The sequence below is a fragment of the Heptranchias perlo genome, chromosome 2, assembly GCF_035084215.1.
Source record: "Heptranchias perlo isolate sHepPer1 chromosome 2, sHepPer1.hap1, whole genome shotgun sequence".
NCBI lineage: Eukaryota > Metazoa > Chordata > Chondrichthyes > Hexanchiformes > Hexanchidae > Heptranchias > Heptranchias perlo.
This window is the reverse complement of record NC_090326.1, coordinates 110,829,444-110,844,046: the sequence shown is the minus strand read 5'-3', so window position 1 is coordinate 110,844,046 and position 14,603 is coordinate 110,829,444. Positions and strand designations below refer to the sequence as shown.

General features: G+C 44.0%; 2 protein-coding genes across 4 annotated transcripts in view; one reads left to right on the top strand and one right to left on the bottom strand.

Annotated features, from left to right (window-relative positions):
* The first annotated feature begins 408 nt into the window (after positions 1-408).
* On the top strand, positions 409-13,706 carry sec61g (SEC61 translocon subunit gamma). Its single transcript, XM_068005723.1, has 4 exons — positions 409-516; positions 4,408-4,507; positions 6,678-6,780; positions 13,582-13,706. Exons 2-4 carry the CDS (start codon positions 4,414-4,416, stop codon positions 13,589-13,591), a joined length of 207 nt encoding a protein of 68 aa, XP_067861824.1. The 5' UTR covers positions 409-516; positions 4,408-4,413; the 3' UTR covers positions 13,592-13,706.
* tpk1 (thiamin pyrophosphokinase 1) overlaps positions 13,648-14,603 on the bottom strand; it is a 313,195-nt gene continuing 312,239 nt past the window's right edge. For all 3 annotated transcript variants that reach the window (XM_068005694.1, XM_068005703.1, XM_068005710.1), the window contains one exon: positions 13,648-13,898. In XM_068005694.1, the coding sequence (XP_067861795.1) occupies positions 13,774-13,898 (125 nt within the window). In that variant the 3' untranslated portion in view covers positions 13,648-13,773. The remainder of the gene's footprint in view (positions 13,899-14,603) is intronic.

Here is a 14,603-nt window from a genome sequence, read left to right as displayed (position 1 = left end):
AACATTTCTTCCATCAATGCACATGGTATAATGAGCAAACAGTAGGATCTTTCTGGGATCAGCTATTTATTCATCCATAATGGATGAATGGTCTCCCTGAAGTTTGTAGCTCAGTGACTGCAGAATGTGGTTGTCAACACTGGAGACATTTTTCAACAAGTTATCAGCTCACGTGCTGCCTCATAGGATTCTAAAAGGCATTTTGATTTTCCTCAAAACCAAGAGGCGAATCCAGATAAAGAGGGAGGGAGGTCCCATCCACCAGCCAGTTTACAACCAACTGCCGATAAAATGCTCACAGTGGGGGCGGGGCCATGTCCTGATCGACACGCGCTGAAACACGGACACTACGTCATCGCGGTGAATGGGAGGAACCCATTGGGCGGCGGCTGACGTAATTTCCGGGCGATGCTGGCGATTTTAATGCCACGCATGCGTGGTTAGCTTCCTCTCAGTGCAACGTCAGCGGCTGAAGAACGGCGACATCTTTATAGAATCGGAGAGAAAAACAGACAGGTACCGGGGGAGGGACCGGGGGGCGAGGGAGGGAGCCCTGGTTGGGGGGGGGGGGGGTAAGAGAAGGAGAGAGAGAGAGAGACCCCTGGGGGGGGGGGGGTAAGAGAAGGAGAGAGAGACCCCTGGGGGGGGGGGGTAAGAGAAGGAGAGAGAGAGAGGGACCCCTGGTGGGGGGGGGGGGGGGGGGGTAAGAGAAGGAGAGAGAGAGAGGGACCCCTGGTGGGGGGGGGGGGGTAAGAGAACGAGAGAGAGAGAGAGAGAGAGACACCCCTGGTTTGGGGGGGGGGGGGTAAGAGAAGGAGAGAGAGAGAGAGACCCCTGGTGGGGGGGGGTAAGAGAAGGAGAGAGAGAGAGAGAGACACCCCTGGTTTGGGGGGGGGGGGGTAAGAGAAGGAGAGAGAGAGAGACCCCTGGTGGGGTGGGGGGGGGGGGGTAAGAGAAGGAGAGAGAGAGGGGGACCCCTGGTGGGGGGGGTGGGTAAGAGAACGAGAGAGAGAGAGAGAGGGACCCCTGGTGGGGGGGTTAAGAGAAGGAGAGAGAGAAGGGGTCCCCTGGTGGGGGGGGGGGGGTTAAGAGAAGGAGAGAGAGAAGGGGTCCCCTGGTGGGGGGGGGGGGGGGTTAAGAGAAGGAGAGAGAGAGGGTCCCCTGGTGGGGGGGGGGGGGGTAAGAGGAGAGAGAGAGGGGGTCCCCTGGTGGGGGGGGGGGGTTAAGAGAAGGAGAGAGAGAGGGTCCCCTGGTGGGGGGGGGGGTAAGAGGAGAGAGAGAGAGGGTCCCCTGGTGGGGGGGGGGTAAGAGAAGGAGAGAGAGAGAGGGTCCCCTGGTGGGGGGGGGGTAAGAGAAGGAGAGAGAGAGAGACCCCTGGTGGGGGGGTAAGAGAAGGGGAGAGAGAGAGAGAGACCCCTGGTTGGGGGGGGGGTAAGAGAAGGAGAGAGAGAGAGACCCCTGGTTGTGGGGGGGGGTAAGAGAAGGAGAGAGAGAGAGGGACCCCTGGTGTGGGGGGGGGTAAGAGAAGGAGAGAGAGAGAGGGACCCCTGGTGTGGGGGGGGGGTAAGAGAAGGAGAGAGAGAGAGGGACCCCTGGTGTGGGGGGGGGTAAGAGAAGGAGAGAGAGAGAGGGACCCCTGGTGTGGGGGGGGGTAAGAGAAGGAGAGAGAGAGGGACCCCTGGTGGGGGGGGGGTAAGAGAAGGAGAGAGAGAGAGAGAGAGAGACCCCTGGTGGGGGGGGGGTTAAGAGAAGGAGAGAGAGGGACCCCTGGTTGGGGGGGGGGGTAAGGGAGGGAGAGAGTAGAGAGACCCGGGTGGGGGCGCGGGGTGGGCAGAGGGACCGCCAGGGGGGGGCGAGGAGGAGGAGGAGGGACTGCGGGGTGGGTAGACGGACCCGGTGGGGAGGGAGAAACGAGGAAGGAGTCCGCATCATGAGCATTGGTATACAGCGTACTAAGTTGGAAAAAGTACAAGTAAATCACTTTCACTAGGAAGGAGTGTTTGGGCCCTGGATGGTGGGGAGGAGGTGAAAGGCCATGTGTTGCATCTCCTGCGCTTACATGGGAAGATGCCGGGGCAATGGGAGCAGGTGTTGGGAGGTGATGGAAGAGTGGACCAGGGTGTCATGGAGGGAACGGTCCCTTTGGAATGCTAAAAGTGGAGGGGAAGATGTGTTCGGTGGTGTCATCATGCTGGAGATGGCGGAGGATGATCTGTTGAATGCGGAGTCTGATGGGCTGGAAAGTGAGGACAAGGGTTCTGGGAGGGGAAGGGGTGTAGGTGGAAGTGTGGGAAATGGAATGGATATGGCCGGGTGCCCTGTCAACCATGGTGGAGGGGAATCCTCGGCTGAAGAAAAGTCGACTTTTCGGAAGTACTAGTGTGGAAGGTGGCGTTGTTGGAATGGATGTGATGGAGAAACTGGAATGGAGTCTTTACAGGAAGTGGGGTGGGAGGAAGTATAATCAAGGTAGCTGTGGGAGTTGGTGGACCTGTAATAGACATTGATGGACAGCCTATTCCCAGAAATAGAGAGAGAGAACTTGAGGAAGGGAAGAGTCTGAGATGGACTATGTGAAGGTCAGGGAGGAGTGGAAGTTGGATGCAAAGTTGATTGAGTTTTCCAGTTCAGGGCAAGAGCAGGAAGTGGCACAGACAGTCATCAATGTACCAGAAAAAGAGATCAGGGAGGGGACCTAAGTAGGACTGGAATAAAGAATGTTCCACATATCCCATGAAAAGGCAGACTCATTGTAGAATCGTAGAAAATTTACGGCACAGAAGGTGGCCACTCGGCCTATCGTGTCCATCCGGCTGAGAAACGAGCCACCCAGCCTAATCCCACTTTCCTGCATTTGATCCGTAGCCCTGCAAGTCACGGCTCTTCAGGTGCACATCCAGGTATTTTTTTAAATGAGTTGAGGGTTTCTGCCTTTACCACCCTCTCAGGCAGTGCGTTCCAGACCCCCACCACCCTCTGGGTGAAACAATTTTTCCTAATTTCCGCTCTAATCCTTCTACCAATCACTTTATATCTATGCCCCCTGTTTATTGACCCCTCCGCTAAGGGAAATAGGTCCTTCCTATCCACTCTATCTAGGCCCCTCATAATTTTGTACACCTCAATCAAATCACCCCTCCGCCTCCTCTGTTCCAAGGAAAACAACCCCAGCCTATCCAATCTGTCATCATAGCTAAAATTCTCCAGTCCTGGCAACATCCTCGTAAATCTCCTCTGCACCCTCTCTAGTGCAATTACATCCTCCCTGTAATGTGACCAGAACTGTGCGCAGTACTCAAGCTATGGCCTAACTAGTGTTTTATACAGTTCCAGCATAACATCCCTGCTTTTATATTCTGTGCCTCGGCTAATAAAGGAATGCATTCCATATGCCTTCTTAACCACCTCATCTACCTGTCCTACTTTCAGGGATCTGTGGACATGCACTCCAAGGTCCCTCACTTCCTCTACACCTTTCAGTATCCTCCCATTTATTGTGTATTCCCTTGCCTTGTTTGCTCTCCCAAAATGCATTACCTCACACTTCTCCGGGTTGAACTCCATTTGCCGCTTTTCTGTCTATCTGACCAGTCCATTGATATCTTCCTGCAGTCTACAGCTTTCCTCCTCACTATCAACCACACGGCCTATCTTTGTGTCATCCGCAAATTTCTTAATCATGCCCCCTACGTTTAAGTCCAAATTGTTAATGTATACCACACAAAGCATAGGACCTAGTACTGACCCCGCCGCCACCCCACTGGAAACAGCCTTCCAGTTGCAAAAACACCCATAGACCATTACCCTTTGCTTCCTGCCACTGAGCCAATTTTGGATCCAATTTGCCACATTCCCTTGGATCCCATGGGCCTTTACTTTTTTGACCAATCTGCCATGTGAGACCTTGTCAAAAGCCTTGCTAAAATCATGTCATGTAGTATGTGCTAAATCTTTACAATCCAAATTTAAGACACACCTGCTACTTGTTTCTTCCATTTGGGTTTTAGTGCAGCTGTTGGTCTGCTGAAGCACTTCTTCGCCTCCACTTTTGATGCCCAGTAAAACCTTTACACTCTCCCACTCTGGTCATTCACCCTCGGGTGACCCCCATCTTTGCTCCCTACAGTTCAAGGGGTGCAGACTTGAGCATATCTGGCGCACAAATGGAATAGCTACCCATCAACATGTCAAGCACTGTCTGGTTTATCAAATTTGGATGTTACTTATAGGAATTATTTCAAAATGGAACTTGGGCATAATGTTCTCCAGGCTTTGTATTGTGAACCAGTTATACCTTCTTGTACTTGACAGTTGAGGGCACTTGTCATAAATAATGTCTACACGAATGATTTGAGAACCAGAGCACTCTCCTGTATCAAGGAGCTTTTCTATTTGCCCTCGTAACAGGTCACAATGGATCAAGTAATGCAGTTTGTGGAGCCCAGCCGCCAATTTGTGAAGGATTCAATCAGACTTGTGAAAAGATGTACAAAGCCGGACAGGAAAGGTACAGTACTAATGCATGCTTTCCTTTCTCAGCTGTGCACGTTGACTTGTTTGAAGACTATAAAATATAAGGCTACGTCTGTATGGAGTTAACAGGACATGGTTGCATATTTCTGATTTTGTTGAGGGGAGATTTTTGGTCATTACTCCAAATTGGTTACACATCACAGTGGTTGAGGCTGAGTGGTCTAGTGGGACAGTGGTGGGGGGTTGCTCAATGTGGTTTTAGATGCTCCATTACTCATAGTGGAAGCTGTTGGCAAATATTGTAGACAGATGAAAAGAACCTAGTTACATTATGAATGGGTTTGAGAAGGTAAATAGTTTCTACTGTTCAGTCAATAAAGGGTCATAAACTCAGGATTAGTACCAGAATAGGGAGTCCAGAAGGATTTTCTTCATGGCGTGCGGCATTCTTTATCACAAGTCGCTGAAGATGAGTTGATCTCACCATTTTGGAGAACTAGATAAAGCACTTCATAAAAAAAATACAGATGAGAAAGCAAGAAATGGTGAGATGTGAGAGCCAGCAGGTGCACAATGGGCCAATTCTGCAGACAATTTTATGAAATCTTCAGTCCTATTGATTATGAACTAGGATTACCCTTTTGTCAGAGTCGTAGTGCTCCAGAACAAACTTAAATATAGCTAGTTTGGAGGATGGACATAGAAGGAACAAGTTAGGTCTGCAGTGATATTGCCTGTAAAACTTATACCAAAATGTAAAATTATTTGTGTAGAGATTAAATATAAACCTGAAAGTGATTACAGGGTTTGTTCATAATCAGGGCCCTTGGCGTACACTTATTGAACAAGTCATTATGTTAAATACAAGGGATTTTTTTTTTTTAAATGAGGTTTCGGCTTCACATTCCATGGTTTTGTCCAATTTTTCCATAATCAATGGCCTTGTTCATAAGTCATCTGAACTTATAGATGCGAATAATGTTATAGTCATAGCTGTGCAGCCATTATTTTTTGTTCTGTACATTGTGAAATTGATGGGCTGTTTTTATTTCACTTTTTTCAACGGCAGGCCTTGCCTGTGGATCAGTCAAATTTTCATGTGATTACATCATTAATCTATTATGCAATCGCTAATATTATGAAGGTAGGGTTAAACTGTTCATTTTTTTTCTGGTAATTTTGTTTGATATGTACATAATAAAATGGAGCTAGAGTAGAATTCCTACAACTGTGGCCTTAATAATTACCATTATGGCCTGCTTCTACCCACTGCATTTGGGATGAAAGGAAAGTGGGTAGAGAAGAGAGAGCTTGTGATACAAAGATATTTCTTTGGATGTATGTGCTGAAACTAACAGAATATAAATACAATCTTGCTTATAGTAACAAATGTGATCTTTTCCTAATTGGAAATACCAAAAAATAAGCTGCATTTCAAAAACTGCATTCCTTTACTAGGATGTTCAAAGGTACCTTAGTATACAGCCCTAAAACATTCCCAAATTACATTGGTAATTCACTGTTTACAAATCAGACAGGACAGTTCCTTTTAATGTGGGCTAAAGGAAGTTGATTTGACACTTAGATATTAGCTAAAATTAGGATGATTAACATGTGTGTCAATTTCAGGCAGAGCAAAAATGCAGGGTTATTCAGAAATACAATTAATTGCACATGTCCTTGGAATTGACTGTTTGCTTGGGTACTTGCCAAATGATTCAAAATTTTCAAAGAAATTATTACATTGAGTCATTTATTGATTTTAATTGGCCCCTGTAACCAATTCCATCATGAAAGCCTTGGTGTCTGGCCTGTGTTTTGTTTTATTCACGTGACATTCATACTTGATTTGGAATGATTAAAAGGTGGTTCGTAGTTTTCATACACACTCTCTTAGGAAGAACTAATTCAACATTTGTGCAAATCTAACTTTTTACAGGACAGTTTTGGAAAGCAGTAAACAAGTGATTGCCATGGTCATAAAAAAAATTACGATAATCCCTATAATACTTTCATACTGTTAAGAATAAAACTGACCAGCTGCCTAAAGATGCAGAGGTATTAGTTATGCATTCGGGTGGGTTGTTTATTGGATTGGTCCTTCACCCATCAATTCTCTTTGGACATGTAGTGGGCTATAGTTTTTAACGAGGTAAAAATTGATCTCCATTTTGAGAGTTTCCTGTGTGGCTTCCTTTTCACAGAATTTCAGAAGATTGCCATGGCAACAGCTATTGGATTTGCCATCATGGGATTCATTGGTTTCTTTGTGAAGCTCATCCACATCCCTATTAATAACATTATTGTGTAAGTATTCAGTGGTTTTTAAGACTGACAACTGGTATCTGTAAAAAAATAAAATAAAATTGGCTTAAATTAATGCAGAATGTTTTTGACTGGGCCTGCTGAATACCTCATTTATGCTTGTGAAAGTTTTTTGAGGAGGGGGAATGGGTAGAAAACTGAGAGTTATAGATTGATGATTTGGGAGAATACTTTGGCTGAAGTCCAGATCTGGCAGGGACTATTAATGGTCCATTGGTTTTGACACAATTTTTATTCATAGAATCATAGAATCATAGAAGTTACAACATGGAAACAGGCCCTTCGGCCCAACATGTCCATGTCGCCCAGTTTATACCACTAAGCTAGTCCCAATTGCCTGCACTTGGCCCATATCCCTCGATACCCATCTTCCCCATGTAACTGTCCAAATGCTTTTTAAAAGACAAAATTGTACCCGCCTCTACTACTGCCTCTGGCAGCTCGTTCCAGACACTCACCACCCTTTGAGTGAAAAAATTGCCCCTCTGGATCCTTTTGTATCTCTCCCCTCTCACCTTAAATCTGTGCCCCCTCGTTATAGACTCCCCTACCTTTGGGAAAAGATTTTGACTATCGACCTTATCTATGCCCCTCATTATTTTATAGACTTCTATAAGATCACCCCTTAACCTCCTACTCTCCAGGGAATAAAGTCCCAGTCTGTCTAACCTCTCCCTGTAAGTCAAACCATCAAGTCCCGGTAGCATCCTAGTAAATCTTTTCTGCACTCTTTCTAGTTTAATAATATCCTTTCTATAATAGGGTGACCAGAACTGTACACAGTACTCCAAGTGTGGCCTCACCAATGCCCTGTACAACTTCAACAAGACATCCCAACTCCTGCATTCAATGTTCTGACCAATGAAACCAAGCATGCTGAATGCCTTCTTCACCACCCTATCCACCTGTGACTCCACTTTCAAGGAGCTATGAATCTGTACTCCTAGATCTCTTTGTTCTATAACTCTCCCCAACGCCCTACCATTAACGGAGTAGGTCCTGGCCCGATTCGATCTACCAAAATGCATCACCTCACATTTATCTAAATTAAACTCCATCTGCCATTCATCGGCCCACTGGCCCAATTTATCAAGATCCCGTTGCAATCCGAGATAACCTTCTTCACTGTCCACAATGCCACCAATCTTGGTGTCATCTGCAAACTTACTAACCATGCCTCCTAAATTCTCATCCAAATCATTAATATAAATAACAAATAACAGCGGACCCAGCACCGATCCCTGAGGCACACCGCTGGACACAGGCATCCAGTTTGAAAAACAACCCTCGACAACCACCCTCTGTCTTCTGTCGTCAAGCCAATTTTGTATCCAATTGGCTACCTCACCTTGGATCCCATGAGATTTAACCTTATGTAACAACCTACCATGCGGTACCTTGTCAAATGCTTTGCTGAAGTCCATGTAGACCACGTCTACTGCACAGCCCTCATCTATCTTCTTGGTTACCCCTTCAAAAAACTCAATCAAATTCGTGAGACATGATTTTCCTCTCACAAAACCATGCTGACTGTTCCTAATTAGTCCCTGCCTCTCCAAATGCCTGTAGATTCTGTCCCTCAGAATACCCTCTAACAACTTACCCACTACAGATGTCAGGCTCACTGGTCTGTAGTTCCCAGGCTTTTCCCTGCCGCCCTTCTTAAACAAAGGCACAACATTTGCTACCCTCCAATCTTCAGGCACCTCACCTGTAGCGGTGGATGATTTAAATATCTCTGCTAGGGGACCCGCAATTTCCTCCCTAACCTCCCATAACGTCCTGGGATACATTTCATCAGGTCCCGGAGATTTATCTACCTTGATGCGCGTTAAGACTTCCAGCACCTCCCTCTCTGTAATATGTACACTCCTCAAGACATCACTATTTATTTCCCCAAGTTCCCTAACATCATCCATTAAATTCCTTCATTTAAAGAAAACAGAAGTTGCATAGGCAAGATTTAACTAGCCAATGCAACTTGTGATTCTGCTTGGCAAACTGTCTTGATCTTCAGAATGTTAAAGTAGATAGTGCAGCAAAAGAATTTAGATGAGTTATGAAATATAACAGTAAATGTAGTGTCATAAAATGTGGGGCATAAGTGTAGAATGAATGGAACTGGAATGAATTGTTGCTTGCAGTCTAAACAATATGCTGAAGGTAATTTTACAAAAAAACTGAGATGTAGCCAGAGCAGTAGAATAAATCTGCAAAAGTTATGTTCAGGCATTAGAATGTACTGGTCAGCCCATACTGTTTGGTTTTGGACACTGTTGCAAAACAGTATGTAGCTACTTGCATTATTAAAGATGATGTGGAGATGCCGGTGATGGACTGGGGTTGACAATTGTAAACAATTTTACAACACCAAGTTATAGTCCAGCAATTTTATTTTAAATTCACAAGCTTTCGGAGGCTTCCTCCTTCGTCAGGTGACATCGTTCACCTGACGAAGGAGGAAGCCTCCGAAAGCTTGTGAATTTAAAATAAAATTGCTGGACTATAACTTGGTGTTGTAAAATTGTTTACAATTGCATTATTAAAGGTATAGAAAGATAAATGGGACTGATACCAAATCTAAGGGAGATAATTTAAAATTTAGAAAGGTTATAAGGGGAAACCACATCTAACTGTATAGAATATAGATAGAATCATAGGTTATAGCACGGAAGAAGGCCATTCGGTCTATCAAGTCCCTGCAGGTGCAGTCCAGCTAGTCCCACTCCCCCACCCTATCCCCGTAGCCGTGCAAATATTTGCCTTTCAAGTACTTATCCCGTTCCCTGTTGAAGGCCATGATTGAATCTGCCTCCACCACTCCCTCGGGCAGTGCATTCCAGATCCTAACCACTCGAAGATGAAGTAGAATCATAGAAAGTTACGGCACAGAAGGAGGCCATTTGGCCCATCGTATCCATGCCGGCCGAGAAAGAGCTATCCAGCTTAATCCCACTTTCCAGCACTTGGTCCGTGGTCCTGTAGGTTACAGCATTTCAAATACACAGTGCACATCCAAGTAATTTAGGGATGGGCAACAAATGCCGGCATCGCCAGCAATGCCCATATCCCATGAACAAATTAAAAAACATTTTTTTAAATGAGTTGAGGGTTTCTGCCTCTACCACCCTTTCAGGCAGTGAGTTCCAGACCCCCACCACCCTGAGTGGAAAAAATGTCTCTTCAGATCACCTCTAATCCTTCTACAGATTACTTTAAATCTATGCCCTCTGGTCACTCACCCCTCTGCTAAGGGAAATAGGTCCTCCCTATGCACTCATCTATCTAGTCCAGTCATAATTTTATATATATCAATTAAATCTCCCCTCAGCCTCCTTTGTTCCAAAGAAAACAACCCCAGCCTATCCAATCTTTTCTCATAGCTAAAATTCTCCAGTCCTGGCAACACCCTCGTAAATCTCCTCTGTACCTTCTCCAGTGCAATCACATCTTTCCTGTAATGTGGTGACCAGAACTCTACACATAACTCAAGCTGTGGCCTAACCAATGTTTTATACAGTTCTAGTATAACCTCCCTGCTCTTATATTCTGTGCCTCGGCTAATAAAGGAAAGTATCCTGTATGCCTTTTTAACCACCTTTATCTACCTGTCCTGCTACCTTCAGGGATCTGTGGACATGCACTCCAAGGTCCCTTTGTTCCTTTACACCTCTCAGTATCCTCCCATTTATTGTGTGCTCCCTTGCCTTGTTTGCCCTCACACTTCTCGATTGAATTCCATTTGCCACTTTTCTGCCCACCTGACCAGTCCATTGATTTCTATCTGCAGTCTAGAGCGTTCCTCCTCACTATCAACCACTTTTTGTATCATCTGCAAACTTCTTGATCAAGCCCCCACATTCAAGTCCAAATAATTAATTTATATCACAAAAAGCAAGGGACTTAGTACTGAGCCATTGCGGAACCCCACTGGAAACAGCCTCCCGGTCGCAAAAACACCTATCAACCATTACCCTTTGCTTCCTGCCACTGAGCCAATTTTGGATCCAACTAGTCATTTTCTGTTGGATCTGATGGGCTTTTACTTTTTTGATAGGTTGGAGTGATGTATCAATCCCTCTAATAGGTCACAGTGCGTTTATTAGTGCCTGATTGGTCCCATTGTGTTATGAAGTAAACCCAGATTATTAATTAAAAGCAAACTGAGAAAATAGGACTGGAGAATATAAATGGGAATTAGTGAAAAGTAAATTTAGAGTAGAAAACAGGAAATATTTCTTTACTCCGTGATAAATGTTTGAGCTTTGGGCCCAAATGACCTGTTCTTGTGTTTTAATGCTGCATGGAGCTCATTTTGCATCTAATGAAAACAAATGTTATGGGTAGTTTAAGACAAGCATTGTTGAGGCTTTTACTTGAGATCTCATTTCCTCTAGACATATTGGGAACCTGTGTATAATTTTTCAAGTTTATCATATTTATAGCTTTTCATACCAGGCAGCTTCTTGGTGAATCTTTACCTTATCTTTATTGCCTCAACATCCTCCCTATAATGTACAGACCAAACCTGTACACAGTACTGTGTTCTTACTAAGGTTTTATATAGTTACATCGAGACTTTTATATTCTATACCATCTTGCCATAAAATCAAATATTTCATTAGCTTTTTATTATGGCCTTATCCACCTGAGGTGGTGTTTTTAATGTCTTGTGAACATGAACCCCCAAATCCCTCTGCTTTTCCAATGTATAATTACTTTTATCAAAATGTACCACACCATGCTTATTAACATTGAATTCGATCTGCCGCATTCTTCCTTTGGTCCTCTGAATTATTTGCTGTGCCTCCTTTTAGTATCTACAAATTTGGACACCACTCCCTCTAGCTCTATATCCAAATCATTGATGTGTACATGAACAGAAGTGGCCCCAGAAATAGAACTCTGTAGGACATACAGTTAGGTGGGGAAAGTAAGCTGGGAGGAGGGTACAAAAAGTCTGCAAAGGGATATTAACAGGTTAAGTGAGTGGGCAAGAAGGTGGCAGATGAAGTATAATGTAGGGAAATGTGAGGTTATTCACTTTTGGTAGGAAGAATAGAAAAACAGAATATTTTTTTAATGATGAGTAACTATTAAATGTTGGTTCAGAGAGATTTGGTGTCCTTGTACAAGAAACACAAAAAGTTAGCATGCAGGTACAGCAAGGCAAATGGGATGTTGGTCTTTATTGCAAGGGGGTTGGAGTACAAGAGTAAGGAAGTCTTGCTACAATTGTACAGGGCTTTGGAGACACCTCACCTGGAGTACTGTGTACAGTTTTGGTCTCCTTGTCTAAGGAAGGATATACTTGCCTTGGAGGTGGTGCATTGAAGGTTCACTAGATCGATTCCAGGGAGGAGATGTTGAGTAGAATGGGTCTATACTGTCTGGAGTTTAGAAGAATGAGAGGTGAAACATATAAGATTATGAGGGGGCTTGACAAGGTAGATGCTGAGATGTTGTTTCCCCTGGCTGGAGAGTCTAGAACCAGGGGGCATTATCACAGGATAAGGGGTTGGCTATTTAAGACTGAGATGAGGAGGCATTTCTTCACGCAGAGGGCTGTGAATCTTTGGAATTCTCTACGCCAGAGGGCTGTGGCTGCTGAGTCATTGAGTATATTCAAGGCTGAGATCAGTAGATTTTTGAACTCTAGGGGAAAGTGGAGTTGTGGATGAAGATCAGCCATGACCTTATTGAATGACTGAGCAGGCTCATATAGCCTATTCCTGCTCCTATTTTTTTTATGTTACACTCAATCACTCTGAGAAACTGCTCTTGACTCTACTCTTTTCTTTCCTTCTAACCAGTTTCTAAACTGATTTTCCCCTTATTCTATACCCTTCAATATTCTCCTATGTGGTACTTTGCCAAAGGCTCCATGTACACTTAAAACCACTGCATTTCTTTAATCCACCATATGTCGCCTCCTCAAAGAACTAAGTTTATCGAGCAGGATCTTCCTTTCTGAAAATGGTTATTACATTGGCCGCTCTTCCCCCGGCACGTATCAACTCAATAGCATGGTAAAATAGAATTTCTAGCGCCTCTGCTGTTCCCCCATTTTCCTCCGTGTTCTTGAATGTATCCTATCGGGTCCTAGTACTTGGTCCTCCTTTATTAGAGAAGTTAGTTAAGTTACTTTGCTTTCATTTATTTTAATAGCTCTCATCTTGAATTTAACCAATACAGGATTTACCTTCACCCCAATATCATCCTGTTGTGTAAACACAAGTACTTGTTGAGTATCCCTGCCAATTTCTGATCATCCTCTTCTCTTGGGTTCCATCTCGCATTTAACTTCTCATTTTATTGATATATTTCAGATTCACACCTTACTACCTCCTTGCTTTTCTTATCTCTCTTAACCTTGTCTTTATTTTCTTGTATTCTCTCATTTTTATCATGCCTATATGTCCTGCTCTTCAGTTTTTGTTTCTAACTTCCATGGTGTCCTGAAACTCTATGCAGTCTCTTTATTTAATGTTTGTTATTTCACAACTTTGCAATCTTTTTAAAAATAGCCCAATGTTGATCTGATACTTACCAACTAGAGATTAGAGATCAGAGACAGCTTTAAAGTAAATGTGGTAAAACTGCAGTTCCCATTTTAGTTTGGTAGATAAGTGAAGTGATATCTTACAACTTCCAGAGGACTTACTGTCCATTGTATAGTAATAAAGATAATTTGAAAATCTGTATTGTGTAGGGCTGATTTGAGGTATGCAGTAAGCATTAAAATTGAGGATAAAAACTAATTGTTGTTTAATCTCTTCACAGTGGTGGTTAAGACTTTTCATCTGCCTTGTGGTTGGGGTAGGGAATGAAGACGGGAGGACACCAAGAAACATTTATTTTGTTTAATGCTGTAATGAATCAATAAACATCATTTTGAATTGTATAAAGCTTTTTTTTGTTTCCCTTTTATATTGGCTCATGTTTCATTCTGCTTCATTTAAAGGCACAAACTGATTAGTTGAGTCTCTTTATCCCCATTGTCCACAGCAGAGGCTCATCTGTTTCTATTGTCACAGTCCCACTTCCATCGTAAGTGTTGGAGGTGCTGACCAGCTTCCCAAACTGAAGTACTTGATTGGCTGCAAAAGAGAACATTTGTAGAGATTTACTTTTCATCCATGACCTCTTGGAATGTAGAAGCCATAAAGCAACAATTTAAGCCCAGCCATTGTAACCCAGTGGAGGCTCAGCTTTTCCGACTGAGGATACAATCATAACTCGGTGATCTCTGGCACCTCCTGCTGGCCAACTACAAGTGGCTGAAAATTGAAATACAAGTGGGAAACTTTGCCCAAATTCCACCCTAAACAAACTGCCAGCAATAAGTGGGCAGTGATACAGCTCACCCTGTGCTTAGTGTTTCCATAGCAATCAATGGAGGTCCACAGTCTTTCAGGTGGTTGCTAGTTAGTTACTTTTGAAACTGAATTTACTGTTGTGTTCTTACTATTTTCTCCTTTAAGTTGTTGACTCCTTGCAGGAGTATGGTTACACAGAGATGAGTTAATCTGCAACCTTGTCCAACAACCATTATTCAGTCAGCAGACCACTTGACTTTTGGTTGGGGGAGGATAGAAGAGCAGGAACCCTAGCTGCTTATTTTTCCCCTCAGGCCAGTAGCACTGAGACCAATTGTGCCTTTACTGTGGCTGCAGCTGATTATTTAGTTCCCCCCTCCTCCTCCAGTAGGAGCTGAGCCCTGCTGACCAGGAACATCTCTCTCTGCCCTTTTGTGTGCATAAATGTAAGGAATCTTAAACACCAGGTTATAGTCCAACAGTTTT